Here is a 27,537-nt window from a genome sequence, read left to right on the forward strand (position 1 = left end):
TTCTTTTGAACATTTCCCTGGTGAAAACATTTCAAATAATCAACAAGAAAAGATAAAGGTTAAGTCCTGGAGCATTATTTATTTGTGTTAGGTTGTGACATTGTACAGTCAGTCGGTTATTAACAAATTCTGTAATCATAAAGATGTGAAAAACAAAAATGAAATATTTATTTGGAAATTTGTTGGTGCGTTAAGTAATATACAGTCCAGACTACCGGAGCAGTGAATGTCATTTTCTCTAGCCATTTATTCTGTGGTTCTTTCAGCTTGCATTCATCTCTAACTTCAAAATAATGCCAAATATTATAGAACAATATTTTATCCACACGGGTAGCCCTTCCCACACAAAACTACTAGGTGTATCTTACAGGATGAAATCACCAGAGTGCCAAAGCATGAGGTAAATACAATCTAAGCCAAGGACAACTCAAAAGGCAATGCCTAAATGCAAAATCATTTGGCATCAGGCCTTAATCAAAAGAGCTTGTGCTGAGAAGGCCAATTTAATATATGAAGCTGTGTTGTATATATTTAGGGCATAAAACAAGTTCAACTCATTTAGCAGTTGTAGTACAGACTGAACAATACAAGAGCAGTTTGTATTTACCATATGCTTTGGTATTCTGGTGGTTGCATCCTGCGTGATGGGAATATCTGTACTTCAGTAACTAGGGTACTGAGAAAGAATGGATGGACTTCTTCTAGAAAACATGAAGGACATAAGCCAGGTCGAGTGGCCCTGACGATTAGCCAGGTAATTCAGGTTCAGTTAGTGGCTCAGGTGCTTGACAGAGCCAGCAGGAGAGGACATGCATGTCTATCCTCAGGAGAGGGGGATATCCGGGGACTGGACAGGGCAGAGCAGGAATCATACAGTCACAATCTGTGGAAGAAGAGTTGGTGGCATGGTGCACATTATGGGGGGTGGGCTTTCGGCTCAGCAGGCCACCTCATGGTGGTAGCCTTCACTGGTGATTGTATGGAGCATACACTCAGAGACAGAAGGGATTGTTGGCCCCAGCAGTGAAGGGGATAGTTGGCCTCTCAACCTGAGGGGGGTGATTAGCCCATCCATACACCATCATTGCATGGATGCAACTGAAAGTATACTCAGCCCTCATGGCTGCCTGTGTGATGGCCCCTCAAGATAGCTCTCAACCCCATACAGTACTGGGGCAAATCCCTAATACTTGGGAAGAAATAAGCAAAGTCTGACTGGAAGAGACTTGATGGTCATCAGGCACAGGGCAAAAAGGACCTAGAAAAAAAACATGAAGGCTATAGGAAGACAGAACTTTGAAATATTCATTGAAGACTCACTTCTGTAGTAGTTTGCTATACTGCTGGGATATTCAAAGTACAAAGAAGTGGCAAAGGGAGGCTGTCTAAAAGAAGTTGGGAAGGCTGCACCTTTGCTAATACTGAGCGACAGAGAATTTGAAAGGTGAAGAGTTAGACAGCTTAAAGACATGGCACTCTTTGCTGCAGATGTGGGACTTCATACTCAATCGGGCAGCAAGAGAAATCACTGTCCAATATGGAGGGTGAGGCATCCACTTACAAATGTATGTATCATGATATGCAAAGCATAATAAACACTAGATTTAAATCTCAACTAGTCAAGGGTAGGTAGCACATGACACAGGTGGTTCAAGCAAGGGAAAGCACATACACATTTGGCTCTCCTACTAGAGGTACCTTAAGGAAGTCTGGCCAGAAGAACAGATCTGTCTGTGGTACAACAACACCTTAATTTAAAAGGTACAACAACTGCCTCAAATTTTGTGAGAGATAATATGTTAAGTTTTAGGAGGATCATTTTTGGATCAGGGGAAGGCAGAGTTATTTTATATCTTGGAAAATTTCAGTCTCCATCCCATCCCTGCTTCAAATTACAAACAATTCAGATCAGTAATTTGGTAAGATATTTCCTTAGCTACATGACAGTCTGGCTTTATGTATACTGATACCATACCACCATTGCTCTAAGATATCAGGCAGAGAGTGGGAAGAGAAGCAAACACATAGCATCTGTGCTATGAATGAGCATTATGTTGTCTCACTAGCACGCCTTCTTGAAAAAAAAAGAAATTTAGACAGCTTGTTGTCACAGAGGCATGGCATCGATTTCTACTGCTGGCACACAAGCTCAATCACCAACCAAGAAAGCCATAGAATCATCCAGGGGTGTTGGCTTCAGCAGCTGAACACTATCATAGCTATCTCAAGTGAAGAGATCAGGGCTCATCACGCCTGTAGCCCTCTCTACAGGAAGCCAGACATTGGGCTAGTCACATAATATAATGAGAGGTACATGTCAGCACCGCATGCATGGAAGAGGTACGTGCATATAACCTCCCTCCCTCCTGTGTAGGCCTCCATAGAAAACATTACTACATTACAGAAAAAAAAAATTTATGCCGTAACATGGTTGACCTTTACACCAGGATATCTTAATCTCCTCTCCTTCTACCGCAGTGATTGCTAAATTTTCTACTAGTTGTGATTCCAGGCTGGTGGTTCAGGCTAGTGAGCTTAAACCAATGCCAGGCAGGGCAAAGTGGGGATTCATAATTTCATGAGGTACTGGTAGCAGCAAATGATCAACGCTGCCATGAGAAACAAGAAGAAAGGTAAGGGGCCAAGAAATGATCTTTTTTGGAATACCAGAATGTGCAATCATGGGACTGAAGATGGTAATTTTCCATCTAAATCTCACAATTCTGCTAACTAATGCAGTCCCTGAACCAGGCTAAAGGATTTTATGCAACCCACATAAGTTAGGCATATTTTTATCAATGAGAGGAGAAGCTGTGAATAGAAATTGAATAAAGACTTGAAGGACTTTACGGGGGGGGCAAGCATAAAATGGGGTAATTTTATCCTTCCAATAGAAGAGTATGGTTTAGGATTACATGATTTAAATGTGTATTTCAGAGCTACACAGTCAAGGGTCCTATACATAGCACAAGCAGAAAACTATAATTCAAAGTAGAAAGGGATGATGATGATGAAACAGGGGTAAAGCTCAAGAAATAATGAAAGACTGGGATTTTTGATGCAGATCTTTAAGGAAAATAACAAAAACCATAGAGAATATTATATTCATAAAGTAGCAGAAAGTATTATGAGAACTAAGCCAACATAAGAATGGAGAAAGGAGATTCTACTGATAGGGATGAGTGCAATTAGAGATACAGAGAACAGGCAAGAGAGGCAAGGGATTTACTGGAGAAAACTGGCGAAGGAGCCAAGGTATTAGGAGCAAATAATAAGAGAGAAACATAATAGAATGGCAAGGGGCCAAGAACACAGTTGCACTGCCGGTTAGAGATTACCTTCTATATCAAGGATTGACATCAGAGGACTGGCAAAAGAAAAAGAATAAGAGAATCCTAAGTGAAAGATCTGGACGGGTAGAGTGTTTAGTAAAATCTAGAACTGAAGCTGCTGTTAAAAAAGGGATAATTAGTAGAGCATATAAAATATTGCATGATAACTATAGGAATCAAGCAGAGGAGGTTAGAAAGGATTGGGAAGAGAGACTGGATAAGTAATTCACAAAGAATCAATGGGAGGATATACATATGCCTCCCAAATAGGCATCAAAGTCTAGAAGATTTAATATTTTTGCTTGGAAGTGTTTGCATAGGCATTTGAATACCCCAAACTCTCCAAAGAATTTTCACACAGGTAGATTTCAAATTTTGGAGGTGTGACTAGGAAGAAAGAGATAACTGGGAATATATATTTTTGGGAGCGTAATGACTTGCAGACTTTAAAAAAAATACCTACACACTACTCTGTAAGAAATACTGGGTCAGCAAATTGGTGTAACTAAGAAAATGATTTTTTGAGCTGTGATACAGAATCAGAATTGCCTAGACCCAGTAAATCCTTGTTGAGTTTAATTCTGGTGGCTGCCAAAAAAGCAGTCATGAGAAAATGGAAATCAAAGTCTAAACCAACTGTACTAGAATTAGTGAATATAGTAACAGAGAAAAAAGCACTAGAAGTGGGGTCTTTAGAAATGGGTAGGGGCAAATTACAAGGAAAACATGGGGACTGTGGAAACAATAAGAACAGAATAATGTTTTAGAGGAGGAATGATGCTTAAGGGAAGGCAGGAACTGAATGAGCTATGTAATGTCCCATTGGCAATGACTGTTTATAACATTATTTATGGTGTATAATGTTTGCAACTGAAAATATGTCAGTATGGTTTGTTTTAATATATATAAACTGCCTGTGTCATAAGTGATAAATCAATAAAGATATTTATTGTAAAAAAACATTATATGCAACCACTAGCATAGGCAGTCTTTTAGTAAAGATGTTTTGAGAAGTAACATCAATGACCTTACAAACATCTAAGAAGAGGGGTTACTTCATCCTTAACCATCTTTCAGAAAATAGTGTCAGAGACCTAAATTAATTTTATTATGTTAGTGTCAAAAAGTGTCATAAACAAAATAAAAACAACAGGGTGAATCATTAACCAAACATCCAGAGGAGAAAGAAGTAGTTATAGAATAAGACGTAGAGAAAAGTGAGTGTAGACCAGTTTCAGCTGAAAAGGGAATAACAGAGTGGGAAAGAGGATACTACAAGGAGAAACCTGAAGGTCAGACCCAGGTTAGGATATGTCAAGGGGTAAATCTGAAATTTGTATAACTTTATTTCTTCATCTTCATGCATTTTGGAGAAGCTACCACCTCTGAGCAACGGTTCTGCAGAGGAACTGCTCTTCAGAATGGACTAGAAGGGATATAACAGTAAGAATTGAATTCAGAGATGGCAAAACCTGCAACTATTCGGATTAACTTTTGGTCTTCCCTAATAAGTCAGGCACAACCACTGTGGGGGAATCTGAACTGTTGTAAATCTGAGTATTCTCCAGAGTTTATAAATGCCTCCCATGAAAAAATCCTTCTCTGTACCATGCTTCTTTCTTCAATACAAGATGCATTCATGATTTTTATAGGGTTACCACCTTGCACTTGCGTCCTGAGCAAAAAACTAAAAAATGGCAAATGTACAGAGATTTTAGAAGAAAAAAATATTCCCAAGTTTTCTTTAATAATTGCATAAAAGTTATTTTATATCTGAAACACCTAAATGTTATATGACATAGCATAAGCAACTCAAATGCTATAAGAATAACCTTTTATTTTGGCAAAAAATTAAGTTCTGTCCTTTGCACTGGCTGTGGGTATGTTTTGTCCTGCAAAATCTCATGTTTCTACAAAAAAAAAAATGTCCCACCTTGGGCATCTGAAAAGGTGGCAACCCTAGATTCTTAGCTTTATTCTAAAGCATCATATAGAAGCATTCTTATCAAGAGGTCCTAGAAAGACAGACATGAAGTAAGACAGAGCATTGACTCTTGGGGGTGGAGGTGGGGGTGTCTTTTTCTCTATTATGTTACTATCAAGAAGTACCTGGTGTCTCTAATGGTGACAAATCTAGTAGCAGGTTTAGGATGAGCAATGTTTCAGTAAAAAGGGTCTATATTAAATCAGCGAATGCTTAAAAAAGCGAAAGCTGATTTATCGACCCCATGTAAGTGAAAGGTTACAATCCCGAACACTCAGAACACACAAAAAAAAAATAAAAATAAAAAACTTCAAAACATTACATAAAATAGGGGGCTTTGCCCCCCACATCCCCCAATGTGGGGGGGGCTGTGCCCACCACACCCCACCTATTTAAATATACCAACTTTGAGATTGCATTACAGTGAGGAAAACGGCAAAGTTACGAAGGCGGCCAAGCAATTTCTTTCCCAGGGAAAGAAATCGCTTATATGCCATTTCGCTGTTTCATGCATTCAAGTTCGATCAAAATGCATTTGAAGGATTGCGTCTTCGGTTATTTAATAGGAACCCGATAAAAACAGGTCAGTGTTTCCTAAGGGAATCAAACATGATAACATCTGCACTTATAACAGATGCATTTCATAATGCGTACTTGTTCAGTCTGAGTTTGCATTGTTGCGCCAGTAGAATTTAAAATCTGATGGATTGCAAACTTTTGAGTGTTATCTTTAATAAGACTGCACTGATTTTCATTAATCTTGTTCCTTTCTGCAGCACAATACTGTGCTCTGTTCATGAGCACCCATTAAAGTCCCACTAACTTTTAAATAAGCAAGTAAAGCAGGTGCCTTTGAAGGAACTAATGCATGCAGTACACTGCAATACAGTCCACTATGGTTATTCAAGTCTAAGCAGACCCAGTTGTTATATTGTCAGATTCAACACCGCATGGTTACAGAAGTTGCCGGAATACCTACGAAACTTCCAAAATGACAGGTTCAATGGGGCAAAATGTTAACACTGCTGAACTTACCAGCTGCTGATTGCTCTGATTTCTTGTTGTTAAAGCTTCCAGTTCACTTTGCAGTTCAGACACCTTGCTCTTTGAAAGCTGCATGTGTCTCTGCATTTCTTGGTGCTGAAGGTGCTCCTGCTCTAGCTCCTGTCTCAGGCACTTCCTTTCATTCTCATGTTGTTGAAGCTGCAAGTCAGAAAACACATCTCTACATCAGTGACCTTCCCACTGCATGTTTCATTTCTAATGAAATGCATGTAAAAGATATATGTGCAACATGGCCGTACTACAGAGTTAACATCTACAGTTTCTAGAGACAGCAACAGTCTTTCTGCAATAGAGCATGCTATTCATGCAGGTATTTCTTTTGAACACACCAGTAAACCACATAAAACCAGGTTATAGCAGCAGTAAAGATTAAATGGGACTCACCTAGCCTAGTGATGTAGAGACAGGAAACTCGAACTATAGCTCAGGTGACCTGAGTTCAGTTAGTGGCTTGGGTGACAGATAGTGATGGCAGGGAGGATGGGCATGCCTGTCCTGGGGGAAGGGGACAGTATTATTGGGGAAGACTGTTTGCCAAGCCCTGATGGAGTCCAATGATAGCAATGATTACTGATTTAGGGGATGCATGACACAGGGAGATGATCACCCTAAGGATCAAGTGATGAGCATGCCTTCAGAATCCAAGTGTCACTGCCTGCCTAATCTATCGATGTATGTTGGAATGCTGGAGAGTAAGGCCAGAAGAAACAAAACACCATTGTAAAGCCACAGTATGACAAGTCTTCATCTGACCTCATCCCATTTAAAGGTGTACAATGGAAAGGACCCTCCGAACTTGCACTTGGAGAGTCAGTAGCTTGTGTGCAGAGTGTAGAGTTCTCCTGGAAGGGAGACCTCTCTTTGATAAGGGTCAAATCATGGAACTGCCACAGGATGAGAGTCACCAAGGACAGGAATATTGTGGAGCTAGGTGACAGAAGAGCTTAAAGTCAGTAGTAGCAGTGGTGGAAAAAGTATCCTAAAAAAATGAAATGAGACTGAAAAGTTAATTAGGCTTCCTGTCTATAATATTCCCCTGCTGAATGGATGGACTGAAGAGCTTTTTGCAGTGAAGTAGTAAACAGAGTTGCTGGTCACACAGACTGTGTGACAGAGTAGCACAAACATCATTATTTTGCACTACCAAGGCAATCGAATTCTCCTATTTCTTTCCCTGCAGCCCCTTCCCACTTCATGGATGTATGCTGTGGCATCCTGGGAAGGATGCATAATGATATATAGCTGCTTTCCATTAGTTTATCCACAAAAGCCCTTCAAGACCTGCTGCAATCTACAGTAATGCACCCGGGCATGAGAAGAACCCTCCATTGTTCAGGGTAATATTCATGCAACACAAGTTCAAAGATGCATTTCTATTAACAGTAAAACATAAGAAGCACAAAATAAAGTGCAACCAAGTGCCATCCACTTAAAGACACAGACGATGTACAGAGTACAAAACAAAAATTCCACCATACCGAACCAAAATCGTAACAATACATGCTGTAGACTCGACACATAAAAGTGGTAAGAAGAAAACACTGCGGCAGTTCAAATTTTTGCCATGACGGAAATTTGAATGCAACAAGTATTCATGAGTACACAAACATTTATAATTTTGAAATGCAGCCTACAATCCATCCATTTCAAAACATGCCACTCTAAAAGTGGTAGAGTTCAAAATAAATGAAGATGTGAAATAGGAAGGAAGCAGTTTTCACTCAGCAGATGTTAAAGAAATGCAAACAAATGTCAATATTTTGGTTGATTAGGGCAAGCTTCACTTTACTCCCTAAGTAGGAAGTTTTGCCCCCCACGTCCCCAATCACAAATATAACCCGTCTGAGATTATACATCCTCAATAATATGGAATACAATTATTCCCCTGTCCCATTCTTGGAGCTGGGATGCAGAGTTAAAAAACAATGTAAACATTTGAGGTTTCTTTTGGCATTCTGACTTGTTGTCTTATTCTGAACAGAGTCATCAATGGCATTTCAAATACTCCAGTCGGCTATGGTAGCCTTTGCTTTATTCAGATTAGTAGATTTACATCCAAACTGATGGGATTTGGTGCAGTTATGGGGACCTAGTGAAACTAAATCTTGTTCCAGCAAGTTTTATGTGCTCCTTTAAGTTTTACATTCAGAGAAGTCAATATTTTGTCTCCTCATTTGAAGACTCATTCAAATGCCTGTGATTCTATAACTAAGCTTTACTTTGGTAGATGAGAAAACAGAGTATGCTAAGTTATAGTTTCAAATGTGGCAGCTCTTGTTATTAAGAATGTATCCTCACTAATACCAACAGAAAAAAAATTAACAGGCCAGCAAGCAACATGTAACTTCATTGCTAATACTATAGAATGTTGTTAACTCATGAAAGGTTCTAGAGTATAAATTGCTCATTTATTTTTAATTCATGACATCACAACCTCACCTGTAGGCAACCTACAATGTACAAAATGTATATAAGGTTTGCATACTTCACGTACAACTTTCTTTAAAATGATTTTCCACCTTTCTTAAGTTTTGTCCTGTTCACCTTTCCTGGTTGCTTTATTTCTTTGCCTATGGCATACATATGAAAACCTGTCTACTGAGATGGACTTTACAAACACTAGCAGAGAGACATTTCTTACATCCATTATATTTTAACAGAACATTTTGAAATCATCATTAAGGAAACATCACACCAATCTGAATGTGTTTCATTAATGGATAATATCTTACTTTCATCCATCCATCCACAACCAGTCTAGTCTAGTTTTATCTTTATACTTAATTCATCACCAGATAAGATCTTCCCCTTTGTCCATTGCTTTTTATTTAAATTATTTTATTTAAATTATTTTAATAAGGTTAAATAAACCTATATAGTTTTACAGAAATGTATCCATTAATTAAGCACTTGATGTAATTTGTGACATCATAATTAATTAAGCCTTTACATTGGCTGTTTTTTTAACAGTTTGTATTTAAATATAATGCAGTGTTCGATGTATTTTTAGTTGGAGTATTTTCTCCAATGAAAGCACTTACTTTACTGTAATAAAGTGTGTGCTGGAGTGTTCCTGTAGCCTGCTCGCATCATTTTACTTAAATGACTTTATTTGGCAGAAGTTTGCAATATAGTTCACTAAACTCTACATATTTTATCTACACTGCCTCTTTAATAATCAGATTATAAATTTTCCATCCGTTTTTGTCACTCTCTGCATTTTAAACATGTTTTTGAGTAGTATTCCATATTCCTACTGGAAGCTGAAACAGTCGTGTGTTATTTGTTATGCAGAGTTGATGCTAATCAGATATCCAGATTTTTTGTTGTATGTTCCTACTTTCAGTGTCTGTGGGTTGAGAGGTATGTCAGTCTCCCTAGTGGATGCCCATGTGATTGTGAAGACTGATTAAGTACAAATTGCAGGTGTTTGTGAGTAACACATGCTAGTAAGTTAAACTGGGGTGAAAAGGAAGTTTTGGAGTGTGGTGAAGTTACAGTGAGAAAAATATTAGGAAGGGGGAGAGCTGTGGAGGCTGGGTGTGGTTCTCATTAGATTTATTTACATAGGACTTACATGTGTCTGAGTAAAAGTTTTTGTATTTTATGAGGAGCAAAACAGCATTCCCAAAAGTCTTACAATGCAGACTTTCCAGACATACAATTTAGTAAAGTTAGTACCTTCTCTGTATGGCTACTGATGTCAATTCCCAAACAGTACAAGTCAGCACTTACCTTACTCATAACATATATGTTTGGCTGGTGAATCTCAGGTTACTTAAGGTAGTGATCCACAGATCTGTTTAGACCCTAGTATATGCAATTAATGTTCTGTCCAATACTTCTCCCACAGGCTAGTATTTCTTATATGTATGGTTTTACATTTTCTTCTCTACTAAACCTGCTGTCGTACATCAAGCCATACATAACAAATGTAATTTTTATGTATGTTAATCTATGACAGCAACCTCCTAGATGGGTCCCTTGGATGGTTCATCCTTTTCGCCAATCAGCATTTCTGTGTCTGTTATTTAAAAGTCAGATATCCTTGTATACTTAACATTCAAGCCATTTCAAAGCATTCAACAGAGTGGCCAATATTGCCTATTGGAACTAGTTAAACATAGAATATGGATTGGAACTAGTTAAACATAGAATATGGATTGTAACTAGTTAAACATAGAATATGGATTGTAACTAGTTAAACATAGAATATGGATATTTACCTAACACAACAGCTCAAGTCAGTCAGTTCTGAGCTTTGTACTTTTGAAAATGCTGTTTCTTATTCTGAATTTGCCACACAGTGGAGTAAGGAAAACACATACATTTGTCAAAATCCAGGTGTTTCATCTTTATCTATCTATCTATCTATCTATCTATCTATCTATCTATCTATCTATCTATCTATCTATGCCATGTCTGGAGCTTTTCACTCCAGGCCTCCACTGAAAATGGGCTCACATTGCCCAGTGGAATATCCCGGTAAACAAATGCACATAAATAAATAAATAAATGTTTATCTATCTGTCAATGGTTCACCAAGTAAGTGGGTTGGTCCATGGTACCATTTTGCGCACAACTTGGGCCACAAGGGCAAGGATAATTGCTTTATATATAAAAATGTAAAAGATTTATATGTATATGTATATGTATATTTACATACAGACAGTTTAGTGCAGTTGGTCAGCAAACATGCTTTTAAGAAGTGGGAGGAAACTGAAATATATGGAGAAGTCCATGCAGTGAGAGAGCTTGCAGTTTCCATATGAATAGTAACCAGAAATCAGGAATGAATGGAAAAGGAGAACTTACAGCTGAACACTGTGCCACCCTGTTCTCTGTTGTCTGGCAAACCTAAACTTCAAAATGAGTTTCAGCTTTGGCTGGGTCACTGCAGCAATGGAAAGTTGTCCATTTTTGCCATAGCTTCCCAGATTCAAAAGGCAGTTCGGGCCCTGAAAGGTTAGCCAGGAGTCAGATTTGGTCACATACCTGTGTGCCTTTCCCAGTGGATAGTTTGGGGGTCTGTCATCCTCTAATAACCCCTAGGGATGCCTGTGGGTACCATCTAGGTAGCAGTGGAAGAGTATAGGATGGATCCTCTCTCAGAACTGGAGGACCTAATATTGTCAGGACTTCAAGAAAGAGTGGGGAAGTGGATTTAAAAAAAATGATTTCCCATTTTTTGAAAGAAGGCCATTGTTCCTCACCAGACCCAAATCTCCCCCTTTGTGGAAAAGCACTAACTCGCCAGTATAAGGGGGCATAAATGGTTGGAAATCACTAAAAGCCTATACTTCATTTGATGTTTTAAGTCCATTTACTTTTCCTAAACCAATCAACATACAAAGTCAAACCAAACTGATTTACACAGCTCTGCACTGCAGCCAGAAACAAATGCTAGCTTATAACTACAGTCCCAGGGATGGACACTGATTAGTTACCAGTTATAATCTGCCAAAACCTGGCATTAGTAGTAACTCCACCTCAAATGGGTTAACATGTACTCTCAGGGCAAGGCAGTGAATCCCACAGGATGAGCACAACACAGTATTAACGGCTTGAGATGACTGTACCTGATGCTGGAGTGATCTCACATGCTCCTTGGCACTGCTGACTTCTGCTTCCATCTTCTGTGTTATCTGCTGGTGTTTAACAACCTCTTGTTCTGTATTCTGGTGATTTTGTTTAACTTGAGAAAGTTCAGATTTCAGCTTTTCAAGTAGCTTCCTACACAAAGACATAAGGTGGTGTTAATATGGATTTGTCTGGAATGGTTCTTCTTTAAAGAGATGTATTACTCTTAAAAACATGCAAACCACATGGCCATGCCATGTATATGCATTCAGGTTATGCAATACATATACAGTACTGCAAAACAATTGTCATTTAGTTTCTAAAAAGTTCTGAAAAGGGAAGCTTACACTTACCGGTAAAGCTACTTGATTAGCAAAATGCACATTTATAAATAAAAGCTTGGGCATTCCACAAGGGTTACTTCAATGATTGTGCATGTCCCACAGACAATACAACAGTTATTCATTTTACTGGTGAAAGTCAAGGATCTGAGAAATAACTAAGCATTAACAGGGCACTGCAGCAGACTTTCCCATATACAACATGCAAACAAATCAGAACCTTAAACATAAACTGATATACCATGGTGTAATTTAACATAGAGAATGAAACTGGAAAATGACACTGCAACAGTAGATTCAAAGACTAGCTTTGTAACTATTTACTGTAAAACCAGATCTTTAAAACAAACTCAGTACATTTTCCGAATGTGCCCACCATCTGTTGGCACTGTGCCAGAAGACTTTTCTTCAGGAGAATTTTTTTTTCAGAAGTATAAAATGTTGGCAGGGATCACCTCAAATGATATGACAGTAAGTCAACAGAAAAATCCTATAAAATGAAGACTTCCTCACATCTCTTCAACTATTTTTCATGAGACACTGAGTAGTACAGTAGTTCTAATGACAATGATCCAATAAGTAAAGGCAAAACTAGCCATAAGGAAAATGCATGGCTGTTTTTTTTTTTTTTCCTGAAACCGTAGGTATAATGAGAAAGGGAGTATTTGTGCTTATCCTTCCAGGAAATGGACAGGAGATTCTTAAGCCTGGTAAATGAGATACTTTTTGATATTTAGTGTTACAACATGTACCCATGCAACTAATTTATCTTTTCTTGCTATCATTCCGGGATCAGTTAGTTTCTGAAAAAACATTCAAGCAGTTGAAGTAAACTTTAAGGAGGAAGAAGAACTAGTAAAGAAGTCACTGCAGAACCACTTTGCCAAAGCTAAAAGGCAAATGTAGGTTGAAAATATTATATCCAAGCCATAGTACCTGAAAAAATGAATGCCAGGTTAGGTAACAGTAGAATAATTACCTGCTAAAGTTATTCTTGTGGACTGTAGCTATACAGACAGAGAGAGAGAGAGTGGAAGCAGCTTGCCAGCCTTTTTGTAATAATAGTGATGCAGTGGGGGATACTATGCTCGCTTCCAGAATATTACTGAGAGTTCAAACACTGAGACACCACTTACTCAAATGAGTATTCTTGAGCTGCATGCTGCATTAGGGGGTATCACAGAGAAGCCCCCATCACAGGAAATGGTCATAAAATGTTAATAGTAACACATATCAAATACATGGCCTTGCAGTATAAAAAAATCAGTATTTTTTTTATGTAGTAAGTACAGTGTTAAAAAATTGTCAAACTGCTATTGGCTGTTGATATAGACTTTTTCTACCCTTCTCCTGGGTAAAGGAAACAAAAATATGCTTGAGATGCAGAACAGTAACACTCCTGTGGCACACAATAAACAACTGTTCTATGCATCTCCTAAGTGGTAAGGAAAATTGAAGTACTTCTGTATTTATATATTGCTCAAACAAGACAGATCTCATTCTGTTCCCTGTCTGCAGACACTGTTTTGTGCCTAGCCATGTAATACCTGTGCTCCCTAATTTACCATTGTTAGATGGTTCCCTAATTGACCGTAGTTAGATGGTCTGATTGTTTGCAGAGCAAATCTATAATCATCTCCGGCTGCCCCTGTCCATTTGGGACAAAGGTGCCACCACAGGGGTTAATTTGCAGTCTCCCATCCGGTTGTCCATGTTGTGCTGAAATACGGGCATTGAAGAGCTCTTCTTAACGTGAATTGGGAGTTTATTCCAGAGAAGAGCCTGTCTCTGGGAGACATATCTGTCTCTCCAGCATGTTTTGTCTAAGTCAGGCTAGGTCGAGAACAATGGAGTGAGTGACTCTAGTCCCATTTGATCTGCAGATGTGCAGCATTGTCCATTAAGGCAGGGTCAGAGACTATTATTTATTAATTTTATTTATTTCCAGTTTGATGACTGGGGAAGTCCACTGGGCCAAGCACAGGCCATTTTCAGTGAAAGCCCTGGGAGAAAAGCTCCAAAAGCATTAACATAATATAACATAAGTAAAGTATGGAATATACAGTACACAAAAGCATAAATATACAATTTAAAATGTATTTATTCATTTACATACTTTACATAAGTAAAGTATAGAATATACAGTATACAAAAGCATAAATATACAATTTAAATACAAATACAAAATCAGGGAGTACACGTTTAAAGAACACAAATGTTACAATAAAGATGAAGTCAAAAGTTATACAGATCATATAATTAAAAGTATAAGACAAAGGGCAGGATTCACGAAGGCTTGCACGGAGTCTAAGAGTAGTGTAAGACTCCATGCAGCCTTCGCGATCCAGGAACAGCCCAAAGTCCGTGTAAGAGACCAGCTAAAACGTCTCTTACACGGAGTGGCCGTGGATAAGCTAATCACCTCACTTGCAGCCAAATAGCATGCAAATGAGGATGATTAGCGATCCAGGAAGCCCAAAACAGCCCATGTAAGAGCCGTTTTAGCTGCAGAAATGTACTCAGTTGACAACTGAGTACGTTTCTGCAAAAACCACAACGGAGCCATGTCAGCTCCAAATAAAGGGTGCATATGTGTCAGGCAGCATGCCAATGGCCAAATATGTGGCCATTGGCAAGGTAACCTGATGCAAAAGTAATAAAAATATAATTTTTTTTTTCGGCGATCGCCGATGTTTAAACCCAGCGCAGCCCCGCACAAACGGGCTGCGCTGCATAATACATAAAAATGAAGGTTATAAACCCACAAATGTGGGTTTTATGCAATACATGGATTTTCAATGCAGGGACCAGCAGACCAAAAACAACATGGCCACCGTGTAGTGGTTGCTAAGGGGGGAAGCTGAGTCTAAGAGATGTAACTAAGCATTAGTAGGCAATCTGATGCAAATGAGTGTTAGTATACTGAATTCCACTGTCACATAGCAAATGAGCACATTCTGAGTAGTGTAAGAGTTACAGAAGGGGGAGGAACAGAGTAGGAGATAGGTGACATCACAGGGGAGAATGACAGAAAGAAATGCAGTTCATTGGAGGTCAGAGTTACATGACAGATGTCAGATACATATCATGGAAAGAGGAGTGCCACAACATAAGCATGGGAAAGTCAAGAAATGGAAGGTGTACACTGTTGCCTACACCAAAGTTTCTTGCTGGGCGTGCATGCGCACGTGTGCGCGCCATGAAGCGCAAGTAAGACAGTGTGCGCGCGTGTAAGGCAGTCTGAGCATGTGGGAGCGTGTTGGGAGATGTTTAACACTGTTTGCACAGGTGTGCACGCGTTTTAGTCCGAATAAGCAGATTCTGAACCGTGTAAGCATGTGTGCGCGCGTGTAAGCCACTGTGAGCGTGTTTCTGCTGGTATACACGCTGCTCCCCCCTGAGGAAACAGAAAGGAAAAAGGAAGCAACAGAATTAGTAGGAAGCTACCAGGGAATACTGCTGGAGCTAGCAGATGAAAACAATTAGAAGCAGGCAATTACACAGGCAGAATGGTAGCTCAGCCCAACACTTAAAAATCTGCAAACAGCAGTGCAAGATGTTTCTCTCAAGAGACACTGCAAGACAGGAGTAAGCTATTAGAAGTGAAAACTGAAAAAGCTGAACTCAGAGCAGAAATGTTAGGGGCTGCCATAGCTGTCATAATGAGACATAGGCGACTTGCTGAGGGTGGTGACAATGCAGATGGTGCCAGACAACCCACAGTAAGGAGACGGAGAAGAGTGTACAAGCCCAGGGTCACCTACCACGGGTTACATTGAGCTGGAGATAGTAGAGCGCTATAGAGTGGACAGAGACCTCCTGCAGCAAATAGTGGAGCTGTGCAGGCCACGCCTCACACACAGAACCAACAGAGGGGAACCCATCCCAGTGGAAACCAAGGTATGTGTTGGCCTAAGAATACTAGCAACAGGTACCTTCCAGAGACCAACTGGTGATATGATGGGGATATCACAGGCATCAGCCTCCAGGGTACTGCACCAGTTCCTGGATGCCATGTCAGCACATGTCGGTGATTATGTATATTTCCCCAATGCCCGTGAGGTATTGGCCAGCAATATGCGTCTCTTCCAGCAAATAGCGGAATACCCTGAGGTAGTGGGTGCAGTAGACTGCACGCACATACGCATCAAAGCACCAGCCGGTGAGCGGGGTAGGGCCTACATTAACCGCAAGGGCTTCCCCTCCATCAACTGCCAGGTCGTGTGTGATGCCCAGGGCATAATAATGAATGTGTGTGCTGGCTGCCCTGGGAGTTACCACGATTCCCACATCTGGCATTTGACGCAGCTGTACCAGACATTTGCCAATGGGGACATCCCACACGGACACCTAGTGGGGATGCAGGTTATGCACTGGAGCCGTGGCTGATGACACCCATCAGAAACGCACACACACCTGAACAGGAACGCCATAATGAGGCACATGCACAAACACGTAATGTAATAGAGCGTGTGTTTGGGCTGCTCAAGTCACGGTTCCGGTGTCTGGACACATCTGGTGGAGCCTTGCAGTACACACCAACTACATGTACCCAAATTGTCATGGTATGTGCTATGCTACATAATATGATCTTGCGAAAACAGCTGCAGCAGGACCAGCATAGGGCTGGGCCAAACAGCCCCCCACCATTGCCAAGGCCATCACAGGCAGAGAGTGACTCGGAGGAGGAACAACCTGAGCCTGCCCCAGTAGGCAGAAGGAGGCATGCCCAGTATGCCCTGGCCTTGGCAAAGAGGGAACGCATAGCACATACACTGGCTCAGTAGGAACCCTGGGAATGATACCCCCTCTGACTCACTCAAATAATAACATGGATGCCTAAAATGACATGACCAGCTCACAAACATGTACAGGGAAGTGTAATATGCACATCCGACAGAGGCAGCCCTGCAGCACCACCACCTGAGGCATGAATGCCATGTGTTAAGTAATGTAACACCATGTACTATATGCACACCTGAGGACCCTGACTAACATCCTACCCTCACCAAGCATCATGCCACAATATGACAATGAGATGATCAAGTGCAATAATTGACTGAAGTATCACAGTTAGTCAAAGGGGATCCAATGTGTGCCAGCCTGGGATGACATACTGAGCATGACATGATGCTCCACCTGCTAGGACTGGTGTGCACCTATCAGTGCAGGCCATATGGATACTGGCAAAGGCTGTTGTTACCCACAGCGTGCCCTGAATAGGTAAGGCTCAAAACACAAACCTACCTCCATAGGTATCAGAAGGGATAAGAATAAGTTAAGGGATAAGTCGAAACAGCAAGATGCATGCAGTCTAAACTCACCCAGTATGGAGAATGTTGATATCTGTGCTGTAACAGAAAACTGGGTCAAGGCTCACAACAGCACCCTAACACTACCAGGTTACACCTCATACTGTGCTGTACAGCCTCAAAACATGGAACAAGCTACAAAAGGAGGGTGACTAGCAATAATTGTCAAGGATAACCACACCCCCATGTTGGTACCACAACAAGAAGCAGCATGGACTAGCCATGGTCAAGTAACAGTGGCTAAAACTGCCCCCCAGTTTATAGCCTGCAACAGACTACCATCCCAACACCAGGAACTGCACCTGGCCTACGCTGGAATACATGAATATATCAAGTCCTTCAAACCACATTATATTGGGTGACTGAAAATACCCAGACATAGACTGGGAGCATTATACTAGCTCCAACACTGTAGGACAAAAGTTCATAGAATCCATAAACCAAAATGCCCAGGAACAACGTACCACTCCCACAAGAGAGGTAAGCATACTGGATGTGATAATCAGCAACATGGGTACTGGATGGCAATACGAGAAGTATATTGCTCACTGGTAAAACCAGACCATAGAGTAATCACACTGGATATACAAATCCTGACCACAGTCCCTGGCCAGAAAACCACAGTGGAAAACATGTGTAAAGCAATATTTGCACTCCCCCAAACTGATGTGGAATCCATTAAAGGTCCTGTGCAGGTGCAAAATATGGGCCACACCTCAGAACATGTAATATAGCCATTCCATGAACACTGCCAGGAATGCTTGGATTATGCAATCCTAAATTAAAACAAGACACAATGCCATACACACAGGCATCTGGCATGGTGGACACCAGCCATAACCAAACCATGCAAGAGAATGAGGAAGCTACTACATGATAGAGCAAACATAAACAATGAAGTAATCACTGATCAGTAGTATGGCAACAAAATAAGCCTAGCACTTGTTCTCAATACTTCTCTACTAAGTAAGCACTCTTGTACTAAGTAAAGCACTACATCTACTTACCACCCCTGTGAATATCCACTTCCCTTAAAGGTATACCACTCCCTTATACTGTTCTAGCATGTCGAGTGGTAGATTACTGGCGTCGTCTCCAGTTCAGCTGGTCAATCTGGGTATCTTGAGACAATGCTACAATTGTCTCATGTACACAGACAACCCTCTCCTCCTCCCAACAAACACAAATACATGTGAGAGATGCAACTATATAGCCAAACTGGAGGCTGAACTCTCTCAACTCTGGGCTTACAGACCAGACAGGAGGAGATGGAAACCACACACACAACAATCCCAGTCCCACATAGACCTACCACAACTGCAAACCAAACACATAAAAACACAAAGACATACTCGGAGGCTCTAATAAAAAACTTACCAAAACAACAGAGGCTCCCAAAGCAGACATCCAAAAATCCACCACCTCAAAACAAAACACATGCAACACATACTTCAATAAATCAGTGTGTCGACCAATCGCAGCCCTTAAGGCCAAACACCTTGCCTGATACACTAGTAATAGGTGACTCCATAGTCAGACACACTGATGTCCCACTGACCAGGCTGAACAAGGAGAAGGTGACTGTGAGCTGTCTATCGGGAGCTAGGATCCACCACATAACACACGCACTCAGGTCACTCCAAAGCAAGTACAAATATGACTCCGTCATTGTCCATGCTGGTGTGAATGACCTGAGATGTACCTCCCTGGACTACATGAAAAGAGACATAGAGGAGCTCTCCGATTATGTAGCCCAGGCTGGTATGACCCTGACCCTGAGCAGCATCTTGCCCTCACCAAGAATGTTACCACAATACAAAGACAAGATGATCAGCTTTAACAATTGGCTCAAGTACTGGTGTCATTCTAAGGGGATCCAATGTCTGTCTGCCTGGGATGCTATGTTGGACAAGCCATGCTGCTTCGCAAGGGATGGCTTACACCTGTCACCACTGGGCTTCCGGATATTGGCTAAGGCTCTTGCCACCCCCATAGTGCCTTTTTAGGCAAGGCTCAAAAGACAAACCCACCTCCTTAGAAAACAAAAATGGAAAAAAACTAAGGGTAATACTGCTCAACGCCAGAAGTCTAAATCTCAATATGCAGGCACTTGATGCACTCCTCAGCATGGAGAACATCGACATCTGTGCAGTAACTGAAACCTGGTTCAAGGCTCCTGAGAGCACCCCAGTACTACCAGGCTATACCTCGTATCATGCTTTTCGGCCCCAAACCCGGGCGAACCACAAGGAGGGGAGTGTCCATATTCATAAAGGACACCCACACCTCCAGGTTAGTAGCAACACATGAAGCATCAGAGACCATACAGGTGCAACTAACCATAGGCAAAACTGCTATACAACTGGTAGAATGTTACAGACCACCCTCCCAATCTCAAGAACCTCACTCAGCCTTCCTGAAAACATTGGAGGATATGAATGTATCACAAAATACCATCATACTGGGAGACTTCAACTACCCAAACATAGATTGGGTACATTATTCTAGCCCTAATACCCTAGCCCAAAGGTTCCTGGAATTCATAAATTCAAATGCACTGGAACAACTAGTCACCTCTCCCACTAGGGGAGATAATATACTAGACCTGATCATCACAAACATGGGGACAAAATGCCCCACACCGGAAGTATACCCCTCACTAGTGAGATCTGACCACAAACTAATCACCCTGGATATACATATCCCACCTCCACCCCCAGCACAAAAGACCATAGTGAAAAACTTCTCAAAAGCAGACTTCACTCTTCTTAAGACTGAGATGATATCCTTTAAGCCCACTGTGCCAGTGGATACCACATCCCACAATGCCGAACCCTTCATAATGCTTTCTATGGACATCTCCAAGAATGCATGGATCATGCAATCCCAAACAAATCCAAGTCCCTCTCCACCAAATGTAAGCGTCCTGTCTGGTGGACCTCAACCATAAACAAATTGTATAACAAAAGAAGGAAGCTACTGCACGTCAGAGCGAAATCCCATGAAGGGAAGACATCTCTGATCAACATTAGCAGAAAACTACGTTCTCTCATAAAAACATCCAAGGCAAACTTTGAGAGAAAAAATGCTAAGGACACTAAAGATAACCACAAAGCCTTCTTCAGCTATGTTAGAAACCTGGGCGGAAACACTCAGATATGCTCAGAGTTGGTTCACAACAACAAAAAATACACTGAACCCACAGATATTGCTAACATTCTGGCTGACAGGTTCAGTGCAAATTTCTCCCCTCCTTCACCCCCAAAAGAAGAAATACTTATCCCAGTTGAATGTAATCTCCCTGTCATCTCAGATGTCCAAGTGAGAACCGCCCTAAACAAAGCAAAAAAACACAGCATCAATGGGTCCTGACGGTATCCCGGGGTACGTGTTACGTGAACTCCAAGAGGAGCTAAACCCACACATAAAAATGCTATTTAACCTTAGCCTTACTTTGGGATATGTACATGAACACTGGAGTACAGCAACAGTGGTCCCACTCCACAAGGGGGGGTGCCTCTACAGACCCTGGAAACTACCGCCCCATAAGCTTAACTAGCCTGGTCTGCAAAGCTATGGAAAGAATCATTATGGAACTCATAAAGAGAGACATAGGGGACCTACAGACACTTGACTCCACCCAGTTCGGCTTTGTAAAGGGCAGATCCTGCCTTTTAAACCTGGTTGACTTTTTCGAAACAGTCATTAGAGCCATTGATGAGGGCAAAGCAGTCCATACAGCATACCTGGACTTGGCTAAGGCCTTCAACACAATACCCCACTCAGGCATCATAGATAAGCTAAACAGCTTAAAAGTAAACCCTTATGTCACTAGATGGGTTGCAAACTGGCTAAAGGACAGAACCCATAAAGTTAAAATCGCTGGAGCAATATCAGACTCAAAGCCAATCACAAGTGGTGTCCCACAGGGATCTGTCCTGGGACCCCACTTGTTCGGCATTTATTTCTCAGATGTTAAAGCAAACATGGGAGGGCTGTGGCTGACAAAGTTTGCAGATGACTGCAAACTAGGCACCATAGTCGATACACCAGCAGACACACACAACCTACAAAAAGGCCTCACTGAAATGGACAACTGGTGCCGTAGTCACGGCCTTAAACTAAATGCCAAAAAATGTATAGTCATCCCTTTTGGAAAAAACAAAGTACCCACAAATTATCACAGACAGCAACCCACTGAGTACGGAAAAAGTAATCAGAGACCTAGGGACCCAAGTAGACAGTGACATCTCATTTGACACCCACGTTGCCAAAGTGGTTAGAAAAACATTCTACCTTGCACACCTCATTCACATCCAGATCCAAGGATGTCATTTTACCCCTTTATTCCTCCCTCATCAGACCCATGATTGAGTACAATGCCCCATTTGGTATGTACCTCACCCGGCATTTGCAACAGCTGGAGAGACTACAAAAGTACCTCACCAAAAGGATCAAGGGTCTCCAACATATGTCTTATTCTGCCAGACTAAAGAAACTTCAGCTCTATTCAGTAGCATACCGCCTGCTCAGAGGTGATCTCTGCCTGATGTACAAGGCCATGTCCAATCAGGATCTGATGGACATGCTCCACCTCAAAAAATCCAAATCCATCAGGACCACGAGAGCTAAAGACTTAAACCTCGGCACAAGTATGAATAGGACATGCTGGAGGGATAGATTCATAACCCAGAGGCTTCCCATGCTTTGGAACAGGATCCCAGTTCATATTAGGCAGAGCCCCTCACTGACTCTCTTCAAGAGAAATCTTGATGAGTGGATGGGAGATCATAAGTTTACCCCAGGGGTCACATCTGTGTCACTGCTAGACAGGGGCACAGTAAACTAATTCTATTATATAAGGGGACCTTCATTGTGTCAATTACTAGACAGAGGCACAGTATTCTAGATTTATTCTGTACATTTTTGTACCATTTCATGGTGTGGCAAAAGCCACATCACTATGGCTAGGCTTACAAATGCCCCAGGGCAGATAGCCTAGTACTAAACTATGAAACTATGAAACTATGAAATATGTCCACACATACAATCCACTAAGGCCAGCCACAACAAGTTGAATCTGTGAATCTTGAGGCAATGTTACACCTGTCCCAAGTACACAGACAACCCCCAACTCCCCCCAAGAAATACAAATATATGTGAGAGATGCAACCATCTATCCAAACTGGAGGCTGAGCTCCCTCAACTCAGTACTCCCAAAACTAGTCAGGAGGAGAAGGTAACCACACACACCACAAACACAGTCCCACATAGACCTATCACAACTACAAACCAAAGACATAAACACAGAAAAACATTCCCGGAGGCACAAATTACAAACACAGCACACCAACAGAGGCCTCTAAAGCAGACACCCAATCAAACAACTTCCAAACATAGCACATGCAACACATAGTACACAAAGCTGGTGTGCCAAACAGTCACAGGCCAGAAGGAGAAACAACATGCCTGATACAGTTGTAATAGGTGATTCCATAGCGAGACACACTGCTGTCCCGCACACCAGACTGAACAAGGGAAAGGGTACAGTAAGCTGCCTGTAGGCTGCCACAATACGCCACATAACACAAGTATGCAGGTCACCCCAAAGCAAGCAGAAATATGTTGCAGTCATAGTCCATGCTGGTGTGAATGACCTGAGATGTACCTCCCTAGACTACATGAAAAGAGACATAGATGAGTTCTCTGATTATGTAGTCCAGGCCGGTATGGCACTCACCGTTTGCAGCATCCTACCCTTACCAAGAATGATGCCACAGTACAAACATGGAATGATCAGTTATAGCAAGTGGCACACTTACTGGTGTCATTCCAAGGGGATCCAATGTCTGTCTGCTTGGGATGTCATGCTTGACAAGCCACGCAGCTGTTCCTGGGATGGCTTGCACCTGTTACCCCTGGGTGTCTGGATATTGGATAAGGCTTTTGCCACCTCCATAGAGCCTTTCATAGGCAAGGCTGAAAAGACTAACCCACCACCCTAGAAAACATAAGTGGAAAGAAACATAAGGGTAATGCTGACCAATGCCAGATGTGTAAACCCCAATATGCATGCTCCCGAGGCCATCCCCAGTATGGAGAACATTGATGTCTGTGCAGTGACAGAAACCTGCTGCAAGCCTCCTGACAGCACACCAGCACTACCAGGTTATACCACATATCATGCGTCATGGCCCCAAAACCTGGAACAAAACATAAAAGGAGGGTGAGTATCCATATTCAGCACAGACACCCATACGTCCAGGTAAATGACAATGCACAGGGCATTGGAGTCCACCCATGTGAAACTAACTGTAGGCAAGACTGCTGTACAGTCTGTAGCATACTACAGACCACACTCTCACACACAGGAACCCCACCCAGCCGTCCTGAAGACACTGGACAGTATGAATGTCCCACCAAATACCAAACAAGGTACCACAAATTACCACATAGGTGGTAAACCATTATGTATGGAAGGAATAATCAGGGACCTAGGGACACAAGTGGACAGTAACCTGTTATGTGACACTCACATTGCCAATGTGGCTAGGAAGACTGTCTACATTGGACACCGTATCATGAAAGGATTCACATCTACGTCAACAGAGGTCATTGTGCCCCTATACTGTTCTCGTATCACACCCATAATCTAGTACAATGCCTCATATGGGATGTACCTTACCTGACACCTGCAGCAGTTAGAAAGACCTCAAAGGTACCTCACCAAGAGGATAAAGGGTCTCAAATATATGTCATATTCTGCCTGGCTGTAGACACCCCAGCTGAATGCAGTCACATACTGCCTACACGGAGGCATTGCATGCCTGTTGGACAAGGCCATGCCCAACACAGGAGTAATGGACATGCTCCACCCCAGAAAACTCAAAGCCATCGGAGCTGTGAGAGTGAGAGATGTCAACCTCAACAAATAATGAAATAGGATGTGCTGGAGGGACAGATACATAATCCAGAGGCTCCCCAAACCCTGGACCAGAATCCCACTCCATGTTAGGCAGAGCCCCTCACTGACACTCTTCAACAGGAATCTTGCCAAGTGGATGGATGATCGTAGAGTTACACTGGGGGTCTTCACTGTGTCATGTCCAGACAGAGGCACAGCAAAGCAAATCATAAATGGCCATAATATTCACATAGCAAGGGGTGGCGAAAGCCACACACACTCTGGCTAGGCTAACAAATGCCCTAGGGTGGATAGCCTAGTATGAACCTATGAAGATACAAATTGTACAGGACACTAAGGATAATCCCAAGACTTTCACAACTGATGGTAGGAACCGTGCTGGGAATTCACAGATATGCTCTGAATCACACAAATATCACAAACAACATACCAAACACACACACATATTGCCAACATACATCCTGACAGGTGCAGTGCAAACCCCCCCCCCCCCCAGAATGCAAAATATCTATATCAGCAGACTGCTGGCCCCCTGACATTGCAGATGCTGAGGTAACAGCCAGCATCTACAAAGCAAAACACACAGCAGCAATGGTATGAGATGGTGTCCTGGGCTGAGTCCAACATGGACTCCAAGACGAATGGAATGCCAAATCACACTACTGCTCAATGTCAGCCTTACCACAGGATATGTACCCAAAGAGCAGTGTACAACAACAGTGGTCCTTCTCAACAAAGGTGTTGCCTGAATGGATACTGAAAACTACCACCCCAGAATCCTGAGAAGCACGGTCTGCACAGCTATGGAAAGGATCAGCATGTACCGCAGACATAAAGATATTGGGGACCTACTGACACCGGACCCTACCCAGTGTGGCTTTCATAAGTGCAGATCCTGCCCCTAAACATGTTTGACTCAATTGAAACAGTCATTAAGGTCATTGATGAGGGCAATGTGGTCCACACAGCGTAGCTGGACCTTGCAAAGGCTTCTATACAATACCCTACGTGTTCATTATAGATATGATCACCAGCTTAAATATAAACCCCTATGTCAGTAGAGGGGTTGCAAACCAGACCAAGGACAGAACAGACATGGTCAGACATGCTGCAGCCATGTCAGACTACAAACCAGATATAACTGGCATCCCACAAGGCTTGGTCCTGGGATCTCCCTCGTCTGGTATATATGTCCCATAGGTACAGGCCAACATGGAAGGACTGTGTCTGAACATGTTTGCAGAGGACTACAAACTGCTCACCATATATGATCCACCAGCTGACACAAGCATCCCACAAAAGGGCCACATAGAAACAGACAACTGGTGCCATAGCCATGTCAGCAAGCTAATTGCAGAAAAGTGTATAGTCAAACCCCATGGATATACAGTAAGTGCCCACCAATTACCACATAGGTGTTAACCCATTACGTACTTAACATGTAATGAGAGACCTGGGAACACAAGGTGATATATATCCTGCATTGGACAAACATGTGCTGTAGTGTTTACAGAAACATACCATATACCCACCTAATCATGAAGGTTGTCAGATCTAGATAAGGGGAGGTCATTGTGGCTCTGCAGTCATCCTTCATCAGCGTTACAATTGACTACAATAGCCCCTGTGGGATGTACCTCAGCAGACACCTCCATCAACTGTAAAGTCCCCAACAGTACCTCACCAGGAGTATCAAAGAGCATGCACAGATGCCATGTGTTGCCTGATTAAACAAACTGCAGCTACACACACTGCCATACTGCCCACCCAGAGGCAAGCTGTGCCTGATGTATAAAGCCATGTCCAAGCTGGTATCAATAAACATGCTGCACCTTGTACAATCTGAATGGCAGTGAGCTATGCACATGAGAGACCTGAACCCCAGCACTGACTTACATAGGACAAGCTGTACTGCATGACCCATAACACAGAAGCCACCCCCACCCATGAGTAAACTCCCAGTACAGGCTACCCATAGAGTCACTTATCGATTCTCCTCAAGAGGAATCTTGATGAGTGGATGGGAGATGGTAGCTTTATCCTGGGTATCACTGTCATGTCACAGGTAGACAGAGGCACAGTATACTAACCATGACATATGTTATGGCAAACTCCACTTACAATGTGTGTCGAAGGACAAACACACTCTCTGACTAGCATTAGAAATGGCCTAGGTAGGGCACATCGCTAGTGTTTGCAAATGTACACCTATGTTGTGGAATACACTACCAATGTTGGACAAGCCTGGTTTAAGTAGTTCATATCTGAACATAATGCAACATGGTCAGATGTGCACAACTGGCCCCTAACCAGGCTGTTGTGCTCACTATGGAAATGTAAAGCAGTGATAGGACTAAAGCCCAGGATACTGTCCACCACAGTCAAAGTACTGAACCAGTACACTATACAGTACTACAGTGTTAGGTCAGTGTGAAAGGATGTTGACAACTGTATGCAAAGTATCCCATGCAAACCCTGCAGGCACAGTATAATCCTGTTGTGTTCACACACAAAGCAGTTGTACAGTAACTACACAACATGACACACAACACACAACCATAAACGGGAGATATTTGTTGAAGTTCACACTCATCCACAAATGTGGTGGGCTGCAGAGTTCAACATACGGAATGCTCACACTGGGCATGCTCACACACTTTGATAAATGAGACATATGTCAGACAACATGCCATGGGAAGGCTGAACTGGGCATGCTCACACACTTAGGCCAAATCTCTGTTTAGCAGTTGGCCACACATATCTGGTATTTTTACGTGTTATTCCAGGAACCAACCACATTACAGCAATCTGCCCAGTGCACACAGTTAAATGACTACAGAGACATACGTGATATAGTGGATCCCTCCCATATGCAAACATCTTCCACAGATACTCAAGTTGTTCATACAAACAGGGAATGCTATGGCAATAAAGACGTGCAAACAGTCTATCAGCAACAAATAATGTGCATTTGACAATTAAACATATGGGTGTAGAG

General features: G+C 42.0%; 1 protein-coding gene across 1 annotated transcript in view; it reads right to left on the reverse strand.

Moving 5' to 3' along the window:
* Positions 1-27,537, reverse strand: part of PMFBP1 (polyamine modulated factor 1 binding protein 1) — a 3,624,986-nt gene that overhangs the window by 334,757 nt on the left and 3,262,692 nt on the right. The window contains exons 32-33 of the mRNA XM_044081904.1: positions 11,961-12,114; positions 6,352-6,519 (exon numbers count right to left, since the gene is read on the reverse strand). Coding sequence (XP_043937839.1) covers positions 6,352-6,519; positions 11,961-12,114 — 322 coding nt within the window. The remainder of the gene's footprint in view (positions 1-6,351; positions 6,520-11,960; positions 12,115-27,537) is intronic.

The sequence above is a fragment of the Protopterus annectens genome, chromosome 8.part1 (genome assembly GCF_019279795.1).
Source record: "Protopterus annectens isolate FY-2018-M chromosome 8.part1, PAN1.0, whole genome shotgun sequence".
Classification (NCBI taxonomy): Eukaryota; Metazoa; Chordata; order Ceratodontiformes; family Protopteridae; genus Protopterus; species Protopterus annectens.